This window comes from Lepidothrix coronata, unplaced genomic scaffold, assembly GCF_001604755.1.
Source record: "Lepidothrix coronata isolate B3197 unplaced genomic scaffold, Lepidothrix_coronata-1.0 Scaffold23, whole genome shotgun sequence".
Lineage (NCBI taxonomy): Eukaryota > Metazoa > Chordata > Aves > Passeriformes > Pipridae > Lepidothrix > Lepidothrix coronata.
In genome coordinates, this window is record NW_016690203.1 from 3,420,409 (window position 1) to 3,440,412 (window position 20,004).

Genomic DNA, 20,004 nt, shown 5'->3' on the forward strand with positions numbered 1-20,004 from the left:
CTGGAGCCATTAAAGAAGTCAGCTAGATTTAATAATATAATAAATTAAATTTGATAGAATCATGGTAATATGTATGTGCTTGAACATAGTGACTGGCTTGTTACTAATTTGCCTCTTCCTGGTTCTTCTCATTTTTTACTTCCAATTAGTGTGTAACAATTAAGATTAGATACCATTTTCCCAGATGAGATAAGTAGCACCAAGACTCAGCTGTGACCCATGATAAACCACTTACTTATGCTGTCAAAAAAGACAGTTGTGGGGTACAGAGGGGTTGTTCATTTTTGCAAGGGAGCTTAGATCCATATTGATTCATTGACACAGCTTTAAGTTACCAGACTCAATGACAGAGTCCTCAGTATAATTGTTTGTGGCTTCTACTGCACTTACTTCCTTCAGCAGTAGCCCTGGCTCACCATCTAAAGGTGAGAGCTGAGGGTGCTTGTATCTCCTTGACTTTCAAAACTTGGACAGTCCTTTTCAGTCTGTTTCCTTGTGGTTTGGTGAGCAGTTGCTGGGGGAAAAAAATTATCTAATGTGTTGTGGCATTTTGTTCAGTTCTTTTTCCTTAACCTAGAGCAAAACCAGCAATGCTCTCTAATGAGGGATGAAGTAGATATGTGTCAAGAACATGCAGCAGTTCTTTCTTTCTATCCAAATGTGATCAGAAGGTTATTCCAGTTAGCACAGAATTCAGTTAATTTATTCTGGTGTCTGTGGAAGATGCATCTTTTGCTATAGGAACTAAAAAAGACTGGTCCAGAAGTTTCCTCTCTTGTGAATATTTTTAGAGTAATCTTCCAGGATTTCAGCAAAAATAAACCTGGACTTGCAACATCTATGAGATGAATATAGGACCCACTGTACTGCAGTTAATCAGGTTTTGGTAGCAGGTTGTACATAAACTGTCTGTGTTACCTTGATTTATAAAAAAATAGAGGGTTTCAAGTGATAAAGCAAACACTGGAAAAAATACACAGAATTAGATGACCTGTTTCTTTGCTGCAACAGAAGTCTTCATGTCCTTCACTGTAAAATCACCTACCTCCTTGTTTCCAGCCTAGCTGGGGGTTTCCTCAGTGTCTTTTCCAGGGCATGTCCCTGTAGAGACATTAAAAGCTTTCAGCAGAGTATATTTTGTTGTTGGGGTGATACTTTGCTGCTTGTCTTCTGCTTTTTTTTTCATGCATGGAGCCGATGGACTCCTATACCCCTGAAAGCCTAGAAATAATGATGTGCTAATAACCTTATTGCTCACTCAGGAGGGAGTGTTGTCTGCAGTGAGAATTCCCCCTTGCTGCTGAATGATGTGTCTGCGAAACTTGCAATGTTGCTGTACACCCAGCAGATGTGGGGATTTGGTAATGAGGTCCTAAGGATTTAGGGAAGTTACTTTTTTACTGCTGAAGAGATTTAAGAATGATTTTGTTAGAGCTTGGTAATCATAATACTGCTGGCCTCTGCTGCATTCAAATGAGCAGCCCAATCCTAGAGCTCTGCTGCTGAGGGTAGCACTTAGTCCTGGAAAGAAGCAGTGATTATGTGATTAGCCAGGAGGCTGAATTCTACTATTTTCTGTGTGCGGTTTAGCAGTGTTAAACCCTCACCAAGGACCTAGAGTTGAAATAATCACTATCCTGTTACAAGTTTCCTGAGTTATCTGCTCCTCAGACTTTTATTGCCATAAATAACTCTGGAAGTCAGGCCTCTATGCCAGAAGTGTTAAGTGCTGCAAATAGTATAGAAGATGACTCATGTAGTGAGATGAAGGTGGAGCATGAATCAGTGGGAAGAAAACTGATATACAACGGAGACATCCTGAATGCAGATGACACAAAAAATCTGAACAAAGCAATCTTCAATCATCATAAAAATGAATCAAAAGGTTGCTTTTTTTTCAAAAGAAAAAACCTCAAACTTCTGTTTAATGAGAAAGGCCGTTGTAGTGAAAGCCCAAAGCGAGAAGGTATTGCATGCTGACCATGTTATTCTTTACCCAAGATAAACTGTGGACTGCTTGGGAAGAGGGGGATGGAAAATTCTTCCCAAAATGCCCAAACAAAGCAGAGTATTCAGCAAGCAGGTTGCTTTCCAGATTGTTCTGGGTCTACATAAGCTAAGAAAAGAACTTATCTTTGAGCTAAACAGTTTTTGGAGATCAATAGTCCTCATAGCATCAGTGAACCCACAGTGAAAGCTAACAGCAGTGGAAACACTAAAATAACCTATCCATGCTCCTTGTAAATGATAAGTCATGATAAGGAGATAAAATTCCCAGAGACCGTTCCATTTGAAAAGACAGCTTTTGGTCCTTTTGCTTACCCTCTGGCTCACACAAACAGAGTCTGCCTTTAAAGGTAGACTTGGGAAAAAAAGTACCAGATAGATGACATCCTACAGCTGTTGGTGCACTAATGAACTAAAGTGTTCGGTTCTGCCTATAATTCCAGTCCTGCCACTTCTTGGGAGAAGGAATGTTTAAGAGCTTAATGTAACTCTTCAGGGGTGAGAATGAAACATTTTCACATTTGGCATCAGCTATGATTCTTTGGATATTAGGAAAGGGTTCCTCGTTGAGGGGGTGGTCAGGCACTGGAACAGGTACCCCAGGGAAGTGGGCACGGCACTAAGCCTGTCAGAGTTCAAGAAGCATCTGAATGACACTTAGTCATATGGTTTCGTTTTAGGTAGTCCTGTGAGGAGCAAGTGCTGAAATGTAATAATGCAGAGAAGCCTAGATACCTATGTCTTAGGTGAAAGCTCTGTCTCTGCTAGCATTTTTATTAAAGCCACTGTTAAAATTGTCGAGGCTGGTTTATCCCATGGTGTGTGTGTCTCTTCCTTGGCTTTGTTATGCTAGACCCTCAAAATGTTGCTCTCAAAAATGTTACGCTTGCTTAGAAACAAGTGTAACAAGGCATCCTAACCTGTACTGCTTAGAGTTCCTTTGTTCGCAAGAAAGTAAGGGATGGTCAAAAGACTCAAGACTTCTAGCACAGCTGTTTCACAGGTAATGCTGTCAAGGCTTAAGGGATGCAGATACAGGGAGCAGAATTATGGACATGAAACTCTAGCAAGGTTATCTTTATCTCCAGTATGATTGTAAAAATAATCTAAAACCTGGTTGTACTTGTCTTTTATAGTGTTATAAGGGCTATGAGTTCATGTCTTCATTGAAACTAGTGCTAGATTGAAACTTGGCATAAAGATATTCATGCTTATTCATGGTCAATTGCAGTATTTCAGATGTGAATTTACCTGTGTGTTAATGCACAAAATCCAGAGCTGCACATTGTAACTCGCAATATGTCTTTTCTACTGCATCTGTGTTCAGTGCATTTAGTCCATTTATTCATAGATAATCTGCTGGATTTGAGCTTTAATGGAATAAGTTGTTCTTATGGGAGGTAGCACAGGCTGAGTTTTCTATTGCTGCTAAGGGAGAGCTAATAGTTAACAGCTAGTGACAGATTTATGTTTTCACGTGTAGGCTACCCAGCAGTGGGCCCAGCTCAAATGTAAAAGATCACTTGGAAAAGTTGGCTTTGTTAGCAAAAAGTATGAAGTTCATTTTTAAAAGCTGTACTGATTTTAAGACCAAAAAAAAGTGCCTTTCTCCTGTTCAGAGGATAGAAATTCTCTAAGGAGAAACAGCACAGGCTGAGTTTCTGTCAATAAAAGAATCTGTGTAATTTAATACCAGACAGCTTTTTAATACAATAGGCAAGTGTCTGCTCTTTTTTTTTCCTATCTTATGAAGGGGAAAAATACAAAAACCTGCCTGCAGTATGTTACCTAAATTTATCCACAGAGGGAATAATCCTCTTGGATACTCAAAAATCTGTCTGAAGGAAGTAAGTGAAAGCTATAGGGAAGCTGGAGACCCTCCATCCCTATTTTCTAAAGTGCTGACAATAGGAAATGTGTTAGGCAGCACCAGTGACCATACTGTAAGGTGACACTTGCTTGTTTAGTCCTTCTTATCACAAAATATGAAAGTTTCTGTTTGATTTTTCAATAATATGAGTGACTGAGGTTAGAGATGTGGGAATGGCTTGCCTCAGATGAAAAACCTATTCAGAATCATCCTTGGTTTGAGTTTGAATTGTTCCTGTGTTCAGGCAGTGGTGGGATCATGCTTTGGACAACACGTATTCATAAATATGTTAAACTTCCTACAGATGTCCTGCAAACCTTCTCCCTCCTGCAATCTGTACTCGAAACCCTATCTGGAAGAAGCATCTGATTCTTAGCAAAAAAGAATAAAATTGAGTTCAGAAGCCAAAATAAATCTCGGGTTATTATTCAAAATGAAAAGAAAATGGACACTAGCTTCTTAGTCAAATATCAGGTTTATAATTTTTTTTAAATCAATTTTTTAACAGTTCTTTAGTCTGAGATCAAATATGAATTGTAGATTTCTCAGAAGTGTGACTTCTGACATCTTAATTTAAGTGTAATTATAAGCCCTGACAGCAGTATTTCTTCTAGTTTCATGGACCTGAGAACCAAGTTTGTGGTATGTAACTGCTGGTGAGTTTTTCAAAGAGCAAGTTCTTAGTACTGTTATCTCCTTTGTTGCCATTTGAAACAAGCCCAGAAGCTGTAAACAACTGGAAACTACTGCCAGCATCTGTTGTATTAACACCCTTACAATGCAGTTCTCCGTTGTTTAACAACTTGCTTCCTGTGCGTAGAAACTGAATCTCAGGGTTCTCACAGCATGGTCAGAGCTGTAGCAGGGTCCTGTTTCATATAATAACACTTACCTTGTTCTCGTATGCTTCTCCAATTCTGGCAGTGGTACTTTGGCTCTTAATTATTCCCTGCATCCTCAGCTGTTCAAAAATGTTTGATGATTTTTGCCTCTCTGTTTCCTCTACGGGTGATTTACTGATGAACTTGCTGGTGAACAGTGTGCCTTCAAAAGATGAAAATGTTAAAACTTTACACTTGTAGAGCACTCGGCATTCAAACAAAGCTTCATGGTGTATTTCCAATGCCAGAGCTTTTATTTAAGAGGTTGCATGCTGAGACTGTCCAGTGGAAAAGCCCTGCTGGAGGCTCTATTCCCTGCTTAAACTTTGCAGTAAGCTTTTTAGTTGCTTGGAAAATGGTGCAGGCACCTAGTCCAGTTTTCTCACTGTAGTCAGTTATGCGCAGAGGGAACATTCAGGAAAGCATGGAAGCATACGCTGAAGACGTTTCAAGCCCATTTTTGAGCAAGTTCCAAAAGAAGGTCCTTAGGGAACTCTTGATAATTTGAGTTCTTAAGGGTTCTGTGATCTGGTTGAAGAAATCCAGGCTGGGATGGGATAGCACAAGCCTACTAATGAACCATATTGTAAAGATCACCATGTTCTTCTGTTAAACAAACCCAAACTTTCATGTGCTTTTGTGGTCTATGATTTTTGTTGTAACAGCGTTGATACATTTGTGTCGGATCATAAGCATTCCAAAAATTATATGTTTATAATCAGCAATTAGAACTAAAACCCAAATTATTTTGATAACCCTTCTTAGTGGCTGTTTAGTTTCCACATATTAGACATGAATAAACAACGAGCAACTTTATTGCCAAGAGCCATCAGGTTTTTCAGCCCTCAGCTGACAGTTCTACCATCTGCTCAACCTCTATTGGCAGAAGTGAGAGCTTTTGTATGAAAAATGCTTGGACCAAATCAAAATTGCAGTTATTTGACATCTTCCAGTCTTTATAAGCAGAGTGATTATGACAACATCGTCTTATTTTTCAGTTGTAAAACAAAAATACAGAACATCTACTACCTTGTAGAAGCTGACTCCGTACCTCTCCTAAAATAACCAAACCAAAAAGCACTGGGGTTCGGCTGTCAGTCAGAACATGTAAATGTCAGAAGCCAGTATACAGCAAAACACATCTTGGCAAAAAATAAAAGCAGGATGAGTGGGCAACACTGACAAGTGATATCAATTTGTATTGGTTCTACTAATCCATTCAGGAGAAAAATGTAGTTGAAGTATCTTGGTATGGTATGGGTTGGTTTTTATTTTGGTCTGGAAAAGAAGATTGAAGCATGATTTCAAAGCTTTCTGTTTAGAAATTTCCTGTGAAGTTATCTTTTAGCAAGTGGGAGGAAGAGGGGCTTAAAATTAGATGAAACCATTTCAGAGCAAGCAAATATTTTGTTCAATATGAAATGAAATCCTTTCATCAAATCCTTCTGTCGCATTGGGAGTTAAGTCCTCTTTAATGAATAGCAAACACCACTAATTATTCCTTTTGTGTTCAATCCAAAATATTTTATTACAACTTGTTTATTATAAAGAGTAAACAACAACTGTAGATTCTCCATTTAGCGTGTTTGTGAAATGTAAGCTTCATAGCACTTGAAAAATAGAAGAGTTAAACTGCAAAATTAGGGTGGTTAAATGCACCAAAAAATAGTGCTGATTTTCCATTAGTAACTCTTATTGCAATGGTACCCTAAGATTATAGAAAAGTTTGGGTTTAAGTGTTCACTTGCACTTAAAAGAAAAAAAAGTTTTAGCACACCTTTGCTTATTGTCATGATGATTTCTGGAATTTTTATAGTTTTTTCCACATCGTAACTGGCCCTGCAACTTTTAGTTGCAAACTTTAAGAAATAACAGGGTATCTAATTACTGTCTTTACCTGCTGCTAGTTGGGGCATTTGTATTGACCATTCTTTTGTAAAAACGAGCTCATTGTAACACCAGACTGACAGTTAGAGAGGGTTACCCCTGGGGACAAGGCTGAATTTGTTCTCTTGGTCTGTTCAAGGCATCTGCCAAGAAAAGTATCTACCCTGCTGTCTGTTCTGGTAGTGAGGGTTGAGTCATGCTGCAGAACATAATCATCAGCTACTCTCTGCTACTACTGCATGGTTTTAAACCAGTGCTAAGAGCTCAATCTGTGTGGTGTCACAGCATGAATGTTTTTGGGTACAGAAGTTGGCTTTAGCAATAGACCTTCAAGATTATTTCCTCCTAGGTCTCTGTGGGGCTGGTATGAACTTCAGTTACTGTTTACCTGTGCTTTGGGAATCTCTGTTTATCTGAAAAAATGAAAATCTTTCTGGTGGTTCCTTGGGGAAGTTTTCCTCACTAATCTCATCTTCAGGTTTGGCACGATCCTTTGAAGCGCCTCTTGGCTAAGCTGCCCCAACCTGTGAGGGAACTGTCTCTGTTCCATCAGTGCTGTCATTTTTAGTCTACACGAAACTGAAGAAACAAACGGGAAAAGCTCCTTGGGCTTCTAAACATTTAAGGGACTATCTAGAGTAGTCCCATAGAATTGGCAGGGTCAGAGTGCAGTGGAAAACAGGCATTCCTGATATACTTATACATGTTCTGTCACAGGTGGATGTTGATGGTGAGTGAAGGTCTCTTGGACTATTTTCAAAAGGAATCAATAACCTTAAGCCTAAATGTGTCCATAATCTAACTGACTCTATTGGAGTATTGTTTCAGTACTTTAAGTGCCTTCTGTATGCAGAACATTAGTTAGAAATTTAAAACTCAGTTTTAAATTAGCACTTCATAAGGTGTTAACATTTGCCCCTTCTAAACAACAGCTTTGAACCTCCAAATAATGCAGGATTAGAGCCTAGATGTATTCTTGTCTTCTCTGTATGTTTGGACTTGAGCCAACTCAACTTTCTAAGCTTCACAAAGTGGCTATATATATATCTATATCTATATATATCTTGCATATATAGTATTTGCATGTATACAAGCTCCCTGCCTTAAAATAACTTTTTGAGGCAAAATCCACCTTGCTGCAGTGTTGTAATTCATCACTCATGTGGGACATAAGTGCCTATAATTGTATCTTTAATGAGACAAGCAGGACAGACTGTGAAAAGCAACTTTTTAGGTGTTGTAAAATCAGATCATGCTCGTGGGCAAATGGTGAGTCTGCTTCCACTGTAGCATAAGGATTGTATTAAGCTGAGTGAGTGATGGCCCTTCTCTTAAAGAGCTCCCTGAGAGAGTCAGAGCTACCACTAACATCAGCAAAACCATCGCTCTGTATGCATATGTCCTTGCACACTTGTGTGCTAAGACGTCTCCTAACATACTTTATACAGAGTCTGTGGAAAAGAAGTCACCACCTGGCTTTTGACTTCCTGGTTTTTCTGTGGCTCCTCAGAAGACAGCTCTGTGACTGTGACCTGGTTAGAAACGTTGCAGCTCGTGGTGAAACTGTGACCATCTGCTTCTCCTTGCTGCAAGTCCAGGGAGTAGGAATGCCCTAGTATCTTCCTTGAGAGTTTGGTTATTTATTATCACCATGGAGCCTACCTGTTGCCAGGGCCTGTTACTACAATAAATAACACCACAGAAGGCTTTCTTGGTATGTCCTGGCATACAGACATCATTGTCCTTGTCCAGGCACCCTGCTCAGAAGCTGAGAGGGAACATGTTTCTTCTGCACAGCTGGGATGTTGGTCTGGGAGCAGCAAATCTGTTCAGGTCATTCAGGGTGTTAGTGAACCTCCTGTGGGAACTCAAGCTATTAAATGAACAAGATACTGTCATGTAAAATACACACATATTTCAGCCTCTGGTTGCATTTGTTAAGTATTCTTCAAAACCATTAGCCATTGGAAAAGATCAGTTCCAAATCTGGAATTCCAAGCAGCAAGGCAAGCTTTTAAATGGGAGAAAATGTCATCAGGAGACAGGGACAGGCTGTAACTAGGGAAAATGTTTTAAGCGTCCTTTGAGATCATTGTACAATTTTTTGATTACTGTTTGAGGCTGTTCACATCCTTAGAACTAGATGTCTGTGGCAGATTTAAAAAAAGAAAAAAGCACCCATGGTTTATACTTTAAAGAGGTTGTTATAAAAGATAGCAGAGAAATGTTAAGTCAGTGCTGTCAGCTGAAGATCATATCTTGGGTCACTTGCGCTGAGATCATCAGCTGTTATAAGAAATAGACATATTTTCCCACAAATATTTACATGAAACAGACTCTTTGTATGAAATAAGGATTCAAAACGCTCAAATAATTGCTAATAACTATGAGGAATTTTTTTTAATTTTTTTTTTTTTTTTAACTTCCTGAGACCCTGGTAACAAATGAATGTCAGCTTGTGACCTTACTCTGTTTCGTAGTGGAAAACTTGTGATTTTTTTTTCTGTATATCAGAAATGGAGATATTTACATGACTAATGCCTCTTAAGTAGTAAAGCCAGTGGACTTTCAGGATCAAATGAACCCCAATACTGAGACAGTGTGACTCCAGCCTCAGAGATCACTCTGGACGGCTGGCTACAGGCAGCCTTATGTGTTCCTCTTGTCTTCAGTCCAAACCCTCAGCTGGTCGGGTTGGAAAGCTGAATAAACTCATTTGCATGGCAGTGAGCCTAAAGTGATCTTCCCTGCCCCAGTGTGCCTTACTTGACTGTGCAAAGCACTGCCCTAAGGTTCTGTAGGGTTTCCAGGTTCTCTCCAGCTTGTGTCTCTACCCAGCTCGGAGCACATGCATGTGGCTGTACCTGCCTGTGCAAGGAACTCTGAAATGTGCATCTGTCAGATCTTGAGAAAAAAATGTCTTCCAAGAAATCTTGTTCTTTTTTCATCCCTGATCAACAGGGACCTGATTCTTGTGTCCAGCTTGAATTCACGCAGAATGCAAGTCAAATAACCTTTTGGTGTGTGGGTGTTTTGTTGTTGTTGCTGTTCTGCTTTTTCTCTCTTTAGCAGATGTTTGCAGGTTGCATGTGATAATGCTGAAATGTGATTGCTGCTTGCAGAACATGATGTACAGGCTCAGCTTCTTGTTTGCATTTCTGGTTAAATGCCTGCTGTGATGGTGCAGTTCTTAAACTAGTTTTTAAGTAAATAATAGGTGAAATTTTAATCCTTTTCAAAAAGGTGATTTTTATTTGCTCCTTCAAACGCAGATAAGGTGATAAAACGGAAACAATGTCAGTTATAAAAGTAAGAAAATTGATTAAATGTAAAATCATAGGCTGTAGCATAACCAAAAACTAGGTAAGCTTTATGATTTATGCTTTACAAATTGATTACTGGCACATAAAAGTCAAGACAAGTGATAGTTTGAAGAAATAAGAGTGCATGGCATATAACAAGTGGCATGAATTTTGCGCCCTCATTCATATTTATGGAAAAGAACTTTCTCAGATCTCAACAGGATTTGTACACTTAGAGCCTGATCTTTTCATATCTGACACACATGATGAAGTTGACATGGTGAATAGTATGGTTTTGAACAATTGGAGCTACAGGCTTTCAAGAGCAGACTGCTCCCATGCTGCTGATGACTGACGACAGAAAAATCTTTCATTTTAGCAGCTTTCCCTTAAAATGTAAAATTAAAAATAAGCAAGTTTCAGTACAGTCAAGGCACCAGGATGTGGGGAAAAAAGTGAAGGTCTCTATATGCCCTGTCTTGTGAGAATGAAAACAAAAGCCAGTCACAGGGATGTGCATGCTGGGGAATAATCAGCACACAATCAGAAAGAGCTGTTTCTATAATTGCTGGTGTTATGTGGAGGAAATTGAAATGTATGTATATTTTAAAATGAGGAGAGTTGCTTTTTTCAAAACTATCAAATCTGAAGCTGTTTGGTGGCTTGCAAGGAAAACTGAACGAGAGGCAGTACATCTTGGTGTCAGCAACCTTATCAGCTGTCTTTGATTTATGCACCTAAATTAATGTGCTACTGCAGAGAGGCAAGAAAATTACTATCCATGGAATGGCATTCCTGATACACAGCAAGGCTTTGCTGGTCCTGCTAAGTGAAAGATTCCCATGTAGTATCACTAGCTTGACATGTATATAGATAAAAAGCACTCTCCTAGTCTTGGAGGCTGGCTGAAGTTATTAACAAGGCAAAGCTTGGCTGATTTGAAGGGGAGAGGCAAATTTCTGGCGTTTTTTAGTCTGACAACAGTCCTGCTGACTTCAAACGATAGAAAGCAACAGGTTGGATTTTTCAGGGACTCTGAGCAGCCATATTTCTCTTTGAAACTAGGACTGAATAGTTAGGTGGCTAAAGAGGAAGTGCCCTGACTACTAGTGAGCACAAGTAGCCATCTGGGGGAGAGTGTGAGGCCAAAGGGACTGAAAAACTGCAGCCCATACTGTGCCTGAAGAGGGAAAAGGGTGCCTGTGCTCTGATGACTCGCTGCAGCCCCAAGGAGGAAGCTGTCCACTAGAGACATGGGTGATGGAGTAGAGGGGAAAAATGCACCCTAGGAAATGGGGGCTGCAGCTGCGATTGAGTCTAGAGGCTGGTGTGGGCAGAAGGCAAAAAAAATGAGCTGGGTTGTGGAATGGGAAGAAGGAAGGGATAGGAAGAGAGATGAGGAGGTGAGCTTGGAGGCATAAGGTGGCTGAAAACCAAAGAGGTTGGACATAGACTGAAACTGAGAATTTTTGCAATTGAAGTCAAAGCCTCTACAGTCCGTACAAGAACTGCTGCACTTCAATGACTGGCTGCTTAGCTAAATCCAAGTGAGATTTCACACACAGGCACACTATATGTTTTTTCTTTCCCTGCAGTTTTCTTCAATTCCCAACTCAAAATCTTACCTGGGTGGTAGTAGATGGATTTGTCAGTATTTTCATCTCTGTTTCTTTCATGTCAGGCCCCAGATGGACTAAACAGCTTCCCGAGCTGGCCTTCAATACGGAGCCTGAGTTTTGACATACGGCTTACTATTTGTAAAACTGGGAAGCGGATGATGGCTAAAGTGCTGGTTGTAGTCAGTGGACTGGCTGTTGGTTGTGCTTTGCTGAACCAGCTCCATGGATGGCTCTTCTCTATGTGTGTTGTATTTCAGTGCTGTATGTGATCCAAATGCTGTACGTAATCTCTCCATGGTGACTGCAATGTATTTGTTTCTATTTAAGGAGAGAAAGAGGTTTGGGTTTTCTGCCAGAATTCCCACTCAGGTAATTACACTTCTGCCTGCAGAAATTCCCCGTAGCTTCAATTGTAGTAGTCGTTCTTCACTCCCACTACTAAAAAGTGCAAACATGGACCTGCTGCTGTGTTGCGGGAACACAGCAGTGGTTGCTCTGCTGAGGCAAGTGAAGTGACCCTGCTAGGCATCCTTTATGGCAGATTTGCCCCTAGTAAAGATTGCTGCATCCAGTCATGCTACTTTGCAGCTCTCATCTTTCTGAGGCTGACTTTGGCATAACAAGTTAGTCTTGCTAGTGATAGTGCTAGATGATAGTGAGACAGCCAGCTGGAAGCCAATGCAAAGATGATTAAGAGCCAAGAGAAAACCATATGGAGAGAGAGAGGGATTTCTCTTCACGGAGTTATAAGTAAAAGTGTTTATGTCTTTGGATCCCACTAGCTGTTTTTTTCCCCTCTTTGCATCAGTTTTATGGGTGGGAAGAGGTTGCAGCTGATTAGCAAATTCTACCAAATCTCTTTAGCTAGAACAAATGTTGTAAACAGTAGATATTTCAGGCAGCTCTGTCAATACTAAAAATCAACATGCCAACATTGTAATGGTAATAGCACATATGTCATCATTATTATGCTAATGTTAACTACAGTACTATATAGGATACCAACATTATGTAAATAGTATTGTTTTGCAAAATATGAAAAATACTGAATGAAGGGCCTCTTGCCTCAAATTTAAGTGATGTAGAGATTTATTTTTTTCTGAACTTATGACAGCAGAGATAATAAAGTCTAGCTCAGTCTGGAAAACACTTCTGCAGATGCTTAATTACCTTTGAAGTCAAAGTAAACACAGGCCTTGTTCACTCAGAGCCTTATACAGAGATTTAAAACAGAAGATGTCCAATATTAATAACTTAAGACTCATCCTACATAGTGTAGATAGTAAACAGAACCAAGACAATTGAACCAAATTACTGATTCATGGAATTCAGTCTTTCTGTTCACAGAATGCTCACACGCAGATTGTGTTGCTATTGAATGCATTTCTTATTCAGATTTACTAAATGAATGTTATGGTGAGTGTGTGGGTTTAAAGAAAAAAATTTTGTTAACTAATTCTGTATAGATCATATCCTCAAGATTCAAGCTGTTTCACATATGTTATTGTTTCAGTTTCTCTGACTGACTGAATGCTATTCAAGCAAATAGCACTGAAACCCTGCTTGAATTAGTTTTAGGAGTAGGGGTGCTTACACCCTCTCTTTGGGGTTGCAGGTTTCTCATGAGCATGGCATAGTTTAAGGAATGTCTGACAAATAGGAAATGGGAATTTCTGTTAAAACTTGGTGTCTTCCTTCTTCTCCAGTAAGAACAAGTCAATTCTGCCAATTACTAGTAGAGTCAAGTACTGTGCTACTTAGTTGAGAGCAGGGTGTGCCACTATGTTCTCTTACTGTAATGTTCAAAGCAGCTTTTGCATGGTGCTCTCTTGAACAAGGATTCAGGCTGGCTTTTCATAATTTTAGTTGCAATATGGTGAAGTACTAATTGTGTGTGTGTAGGTGGGGGGCACGGGTATCTGATTGTAGGAGAGTTTTTTGAAGGACAGATCTTCATGGTGTTCAGAACCTCTCCATTGTATCCCACCTCTACATCCAATTCTGTGCAGAACATAGCTTGCCTAGGAGATATAAGAGCTTTTTCTTTTCTATCCAACGAGAAAAACTTCATGAAGCTGAAGGATGGTGCTTATCTGAAGTATGTCTTTTGTCTGTATCCCTCTTTGTTCTTTTTTTCCCCTTCCCAAGCAACAGCAAAAACTTCCTGCTCCTTACTTAAGTTGCTCTCTATGAAAGCTTCTCACGTCTATCTTAGGTGCTTTTGCTCTCAGCCCAAACACACCAGCCTTTTCTGTCTTGCTGAAACTGCTTATGAATGTTTTGAGTGTATCTGTTGGTCTCAGTGGGATCCTATTTGAATTAATAGATGTTTTGGTCTTCTGAGAACTTGTATTTCTGCCACTAAAGTGTCTTTGAAGACCTGCACACCAAGTAGATATGAAATAACTCGTAGTGACATTTGTTCGTCCAAAATATTTAATGCAGATGAATCGGATGGTTTGGGAATAGTTCAGAAGTCTCGCATCAGTTTGGGCTGAGTTTGCCTTTTCCTCAGGCCTTTTCAGACCCATACCATTTTACCATACCATACAGTGGAAATTGCCAGGCTTCTCCTCCTAAGCTGTTGACCTAAGCTGAAATACACTTTCCTAAGGGAATAAAGGAACATGGAAATGCAAACCCCTGCACAGGGGCAAACCAAATCCCTATCAGAATAGGGAGCACTCATAGAATCATAGAAAGTTAAGGGTTGGAAGGGACCTTAAAGATCATCTAGCCCCAACCCCCCCTGCCATGGGCAGGGACACCTCCCACTAGACCAGGTTGCCCAAGGCCTTATCCAACCTGGCCTTGAACACTGCCAGGATTGGGGCATCCACAACCTCCCTGGGCAACCTGTTGAAGTGCCTCACCACCCTCACAGTAAAGAATTTCTTTCCAATATCTAACCCAAGTTTCCTCTCTTTCAATTTGTGCCCATTAATCCTTGTCTATCACTACAGTTCCTGACAGAGACCCTCTTTGGCTTCCCTGTAGGCCCTCTTCAGATATTGAAAGGTTGCTATGAGGTTTCCATGCAACCTTCTCTTCTCCAGGCTGAACTGCTCCAACTTTCTCAGCCCATCTTCATAGGGGAGGTGCTTCAGTCCTCTTATCAAATTTGTGGATTTGTTACAACAGTTCCATGTCCTTCTTATGTTGGGGACACCAGAACTGTATACAGTATTCCAGGTGGGGTCTCACCAGAGCGGAGTAGAGGGGCAGAATCCCTTCCCTCCACCTGCTGGCCTCGTTCCTTTTGATGCAGCCCAGGATTCCACTGGCTTTCTGGGCTCTGAGCTCAAATGTTGAGTTTTTCATCAACCATCACCCCAAGACTTTCTCCACAGGGCTGCTCCCAATCACTTCTCCACCCAACTAGTAGAAGTGCCTACAGGTATGTATGGTCAGAAGGATATGCATCAATAAGGATCTCTTGTCAGTATTTCTCCAGCCCTGGGTACAAGCTATGTGAGATGCTGTGCTACCAGAGAAGGAAGTGTGCAGGTACAGATAGTCCCACCTTGAGATTCTGTGCATCACTGGAATAGGACTGTGGTTAGGGGCAAGTTATTCTACAGGGAATGAAATAGGCCTGTGATCCCATGCACTTCTAGTTGGGGGCAGACTGGGAGGTCTAGAGGTCCTTCTGTGGTACAGGACAGCTCTGCCTCTGGAAAAGTGCTGTCCCAAGAGCACCATCTGGCTCTGAAGTGACCCAGGATAGTGGACAGCACTCAAGCCTGGGTGAACTGCTGTCCTTGCTTGTTCCTGCCAGCAGTTTGGGCTTTGTGGAAGGGCTCAGGAGAAATGCCATTGTCTGGAATCTACATATCTGGCAGAAATACAAGGGGAGACTGTCTGACTTGACTGCAGCTTTCCTATACTAGGAGTGAAGGAGATTTGTGAAGTTAATTAGACTCCAGATCTGAACTTTCCTCATGGGTGTTGGAAACTGGCATTCTCCTTTCAGCTTATATGTATATAGAGCTGCTACACATTGAACTTGGGATGCTCCTGGAATGAGAAACAGAGTGTATGACATATCTATCTGCTTTCCAGGGACTGCCTTGTCAGAGTCTGTGATTCAGCTCTTTGCCTTATGGATTAGCTTGGAGCATTCATGTACTTTTAAAATTTCTTTTAAAACAGTTTGCCGAGATGAAGTCTGTGTGGTTAATTAGATCTCTGCCACTGCTCACAGAATGCTGTCTCTGCTGAGCAAAGCTCTTCAAACACCTTTTTCCTCAATTTGAACAGGCAAAGCACTGAGCTCTCACGCTTCCTTGGCAGGCAGAAGGGGTGATGTAAGGAGCTACTTGTTCCTGGTGGCATTTCTGTGCTGCTGGGAGAGTGACTGTGCAATGAGGTGGAGGAGCCAGCACTCATTTCCTGGGTCTGGTAGGAGCATAGGGCTTACTGCGTTGCCAAATGCAGTCCATCCTTACTGGGAGCAACACATCACAGATGTACCTTTTGCACAGTGATCAAATACCATTTTAGCAGATGTTTAATGCAAAATTGTCAGAGCTTCTAAGGAAGCTGTACCACTGCTTTGTTCCTCTGCTCAGAAACAAATTCCTTCAGATTCCCAGCCTCTTTTATCTGTGACTGGTTCATAGTTCTGTGTATTTTAACCTTTTATGATCCCTTCTTCCATCCCTTGTTTCAGTGCGTCCCTTCCCTTTGTCAGGGAACATTCCTCCAGCTTCTGCCCTCTTCTGAGTGAGGGACCTTCATGCTTTGCCTATCCTTGCCCAGAGCCAGTTCTGTTCAGCAATAGATTGATTTCATTTTTCTGTCTAAATGTGGAATAATCCAGATTTGTAAGTGAAAGCTGAGATCAAAAACTTGTTGTTTGCTTCTATTTAAACAAAATATGTTTTTTTAAAAAATAATCTGAAGAGGTTCCAAAATTTCTCCTGAAACATTTTTCACTCTCTTCTATTTCAAAAAAGATTAGCAGAAACATGGAACTGCTTTGGCAGTTGTGGAGATAAAATTAAAAAAACATGAGCTAAAATGCTACTGCTCAAGCTTGGGGGGGCGGAGGCCGAAGAATGTTTACTAGAAACATACTTGCTGTGTGGCTAGGACAGCTTTTTGGTTGGGGAAATACTGCAAATCTATTCACTTCACATAGGGACAAGTGGTGATATATCAGTGTGCTGTGTATCATGCATATACCCTCACTATAGAAAAACCTTGCTTTCAGGAAGCTCCCATCTCTGGAGTGGAAGGCAGCAGCTATTTTTAGTAGTGTGCTGCTGCATTGCACAGGAGAGCACAGGATGATGCTGTTTCCCCAACTCACTTCATGGATGACTTTGCTAATTTACTAAGGGAGGACTGATGACAAACCAGTACGACCCAATGAGCACAGACACAGCTTCATGCTTTTTTGAAAGAAGTCAGCAAGGCTCTGCTGGCGAGCAGTGTAAAACAAAACAACCAAAGTTATTTCATTGGAGAAGAGCTCATAATGCTATGCCCTGTAACTGTAAACACTTGCGATATCAGCTTTAGAAAACAACATTACAGTACAAAGCCTGGGATGTTTCTGTCAGGTGCCCAAAACAGTGGGCACTGAGTTGTAAGAAGCTGGTTGTCAGGATGCAAAATGTCCCCTGTGAAAAGAGACAGCAAGACACTTGCATCTTAACTCCTGCTCAAACCCCTTTTCTGAAGATTTAACTGATTCTTAGACCAGGTACTGCCTCTATGTATGCCTGAGATGTATGCTGCTTTCCTTAGAGGTAACAGCACTCCCATGCTTTTCTGACATATGTGGTCAATTGGAGATGAAATCCTAACATGAAACCTTACAATAAAAGGTTGCAGTGGGCTTACGGAGCCTTTTCAGGTTGCTGGAGTTTCGCAGTCAGCATTTTACTTGGGCAGTGATACTAGAACCGTTACATTCACTCTTCTGCTGACAGCTGCTCTGCTGATTTTCCTGTGCAAATGACTTTTGGTTTTCCAAGTGTTACTGGTGAAAAGCCGTTTAAGTGCAACAGAACAGTCTGTTACTGCAGTAAATGAAAAATGCAAAATGCAAACACACAGTCAAAAGCCTGCCTCTTGTATTCTGATTGGTCATTTTTTTAAAACTGGTGTGGCTGATGTTTGGTGGAATGATTTTATACCTTTTCCTAGTGTGCATTTGGGTATTCCTTCCACTCCAGACTAGCTTCATTATTGCGTAAAAGAAGGTAATGTGCCCAAGAACCTACTGTTGTTGAAGGTGGTAACATTTGGAAGTTGGTGAGTTAGTTACTAAAGGACATTATTTCAGCAGTTTTCAGAGAAGAGATATGTAAAATGTAAAACTGTAGAACTGTCTAAACCTGGCAAGCACATCCATGATCTGCATTTTCCTGCCAGAGTTATTGTAAAAACAAAGCATAATTGCAGGTTATTCTGTTTACCTGTTTTTCTTCATGGAAACTGAAATATACACACAAAAACATGTTCAAAAATTAGGGATTTCAATGCAGTTTGAATACCTGTAAAGAACTAGCCTTTATAACTTTTATAAAGCCTTGGGGGAATGTTTTAGCAGTTTGTCCTGGTGCATTTATAACAAGGCATAGTGGTGATATTGGGAATGGGCATCATGTTTCATTGTGCATTTGTGAGCAAGGAGTTTCAGTTGTAATTACTTTATAAAGATGAAAAAATACACTGATAAAGTCATTCAGTCATGTTTCAAGCTCTGATATTTTCATTCCTATAAAGAAAGACTACAAATGGATTTCAGACTATTTAGGACTGTGATTTGGTTTATATACCTGTCATCATAGATCTTCAATGCTGTATATAGTTTAATATATGACTAACATAGTGGTACTAGTAATGCTTCTCTTCAGTGTAAATTAAGCAAATGTTCAGCCTTTAAATATCCACGATAATTTCTCCTGTTGGTTTACACGGGACTCCCATTGTGGCCATTAAAGCAGAACATATGGCTTACTGATACAATGTCTGCTTCTCAAAGTATTTCACACTGCGCCTATTCTAGAACTGACAGGTATCTGACATGCACTCTGGAGCACTGAGAAAGAAAAACATCTTCAGATGCCAAAAACAGTTCCCAGGTGAGAGCTTCACAGCCAGAAAGGAGTAAAAAGCGCCCTCTGGCCTTCCACTGTCAATTACCTCCCCTACCCTCATGGTCTTCTTCTAAGATATATTGACTTATATTTAGCTTCCTCAGAAAGGAATTTCAAGCTTTTAATGCAGTTTGTTGTTTTATGCATACCTTTTCAACACAGTTTGCCCTTAGTTAAAGGGTGTCCACGCTGGGTGGTGAAAGAGCAAGCACTCTGTCCTTCATAAAGTTTACAAGAGCCTTTAAAATATTAGTGCTAGAATAAATTTCAAAGTGTGGCCTTAGTAGTTTTCTCTGAGAGCTCTGACAAGTAAGATGTGGCAGGTTTGGCTGTGATCTTTTATAGCCTTATATTGTTGCATACAGCCAACATCTTGTCATAAGCTGCATGTGAAGACTACATAAAAGAGCAGTATTTTGCCATTCCTGTTACAGGAGCAGTAACCTCTTGCTGAAAGCAAGGCGGAGAAGGAAGATGGTGAAGTTTGGATTTACCATGGCTAAATTCTGCAGTGCCTGTTTAAGGGATTTGTAAGCTTTTTGTTGGGTCATTCTGGATGTGGATGAATTTTTTGGTTTGTTTCTGTAACAGCTGCTGTTTCCAAATTCTCAGCATAATTCCGCTTTTGCTTACCTAAAGTGGAATCTTGCTTCTGAAGTCTGGGAAGTCGTTGCAGTGTAAGACTGGCCTGAATCTGGAATCCATATTGGCATGCATAATGGAAAATATCTCAGGGCTTAAATAACTAAGCTGTAAAAGGTCTTCCTTCTTGTTATTCACCCTAATTAAAAACAACATAAAAGAGAGATAAAAAAGAAAAAGAGAAGAGTAAGGCGTTGGGAAGGTTGTGCTGTATTTTATTTACATGGGTATTCGTGTGTCAAAGCTGCTGTTTTATGTGATGAAGGACCTCCGTTGTATGGCTGGTTCAAACCCTTAAAAGTAAGACTTGCCTGGCAGGACTGCAGGCATTCAGACACAGGTGATACAAGCTAGATGAATCAGCAGCTTCAACTCCAGCTCAATCACAGAACTGAGATCAAGCCAGCAAATCAACCACCTGTTTGACACAGGGCACAAGGCATGGCACAGCCTTGCAGAAGGGCAGTGTTTTGTATCAGAGGGGCCCTAGCCCAGTGGTGTAGGATAACCCTGCTTATCCTTTTGGGCTAAATGATCAACAAAATCAGCCCCTGAGACAGGATTCAGATGTTTGACCGATGGAAAAGGGGTTGGGTTTTTTGTTGTTGCTTTGTTTGGGGGTTTTTTTGATACTGTGGTTTTTTGTTTGATTGGTTTTTTAAAAAGGCCAAACCAGGTTGGCCT

General features: G+C 40.5%; 1 protein-coding gene across 1 annotated transcript; it reads right to left on the bottom strand.

Moving 5' to 3' along the window:
- Nucleotides 1–296: 296 nt before the first annotated feature.
- Nucleotides 297–11,623, bottom strand: STMND1 (stathmin domain containing 1). The gene is given in 9 exon segments (XM_017808380.1): nt 297–336; nt 338–440; nt 443–518; nt 520–573; nt 992–1,053; nt 1,056–1,101; nt 4,770–4,921; nt 7,034–7,214; nt 11,573–11,623. Coding segments are annotated over 9 exon segments (765 nt in total).
- Nucleotides 11,624–20,004: the final 8,381 nt, after the last annotated feature.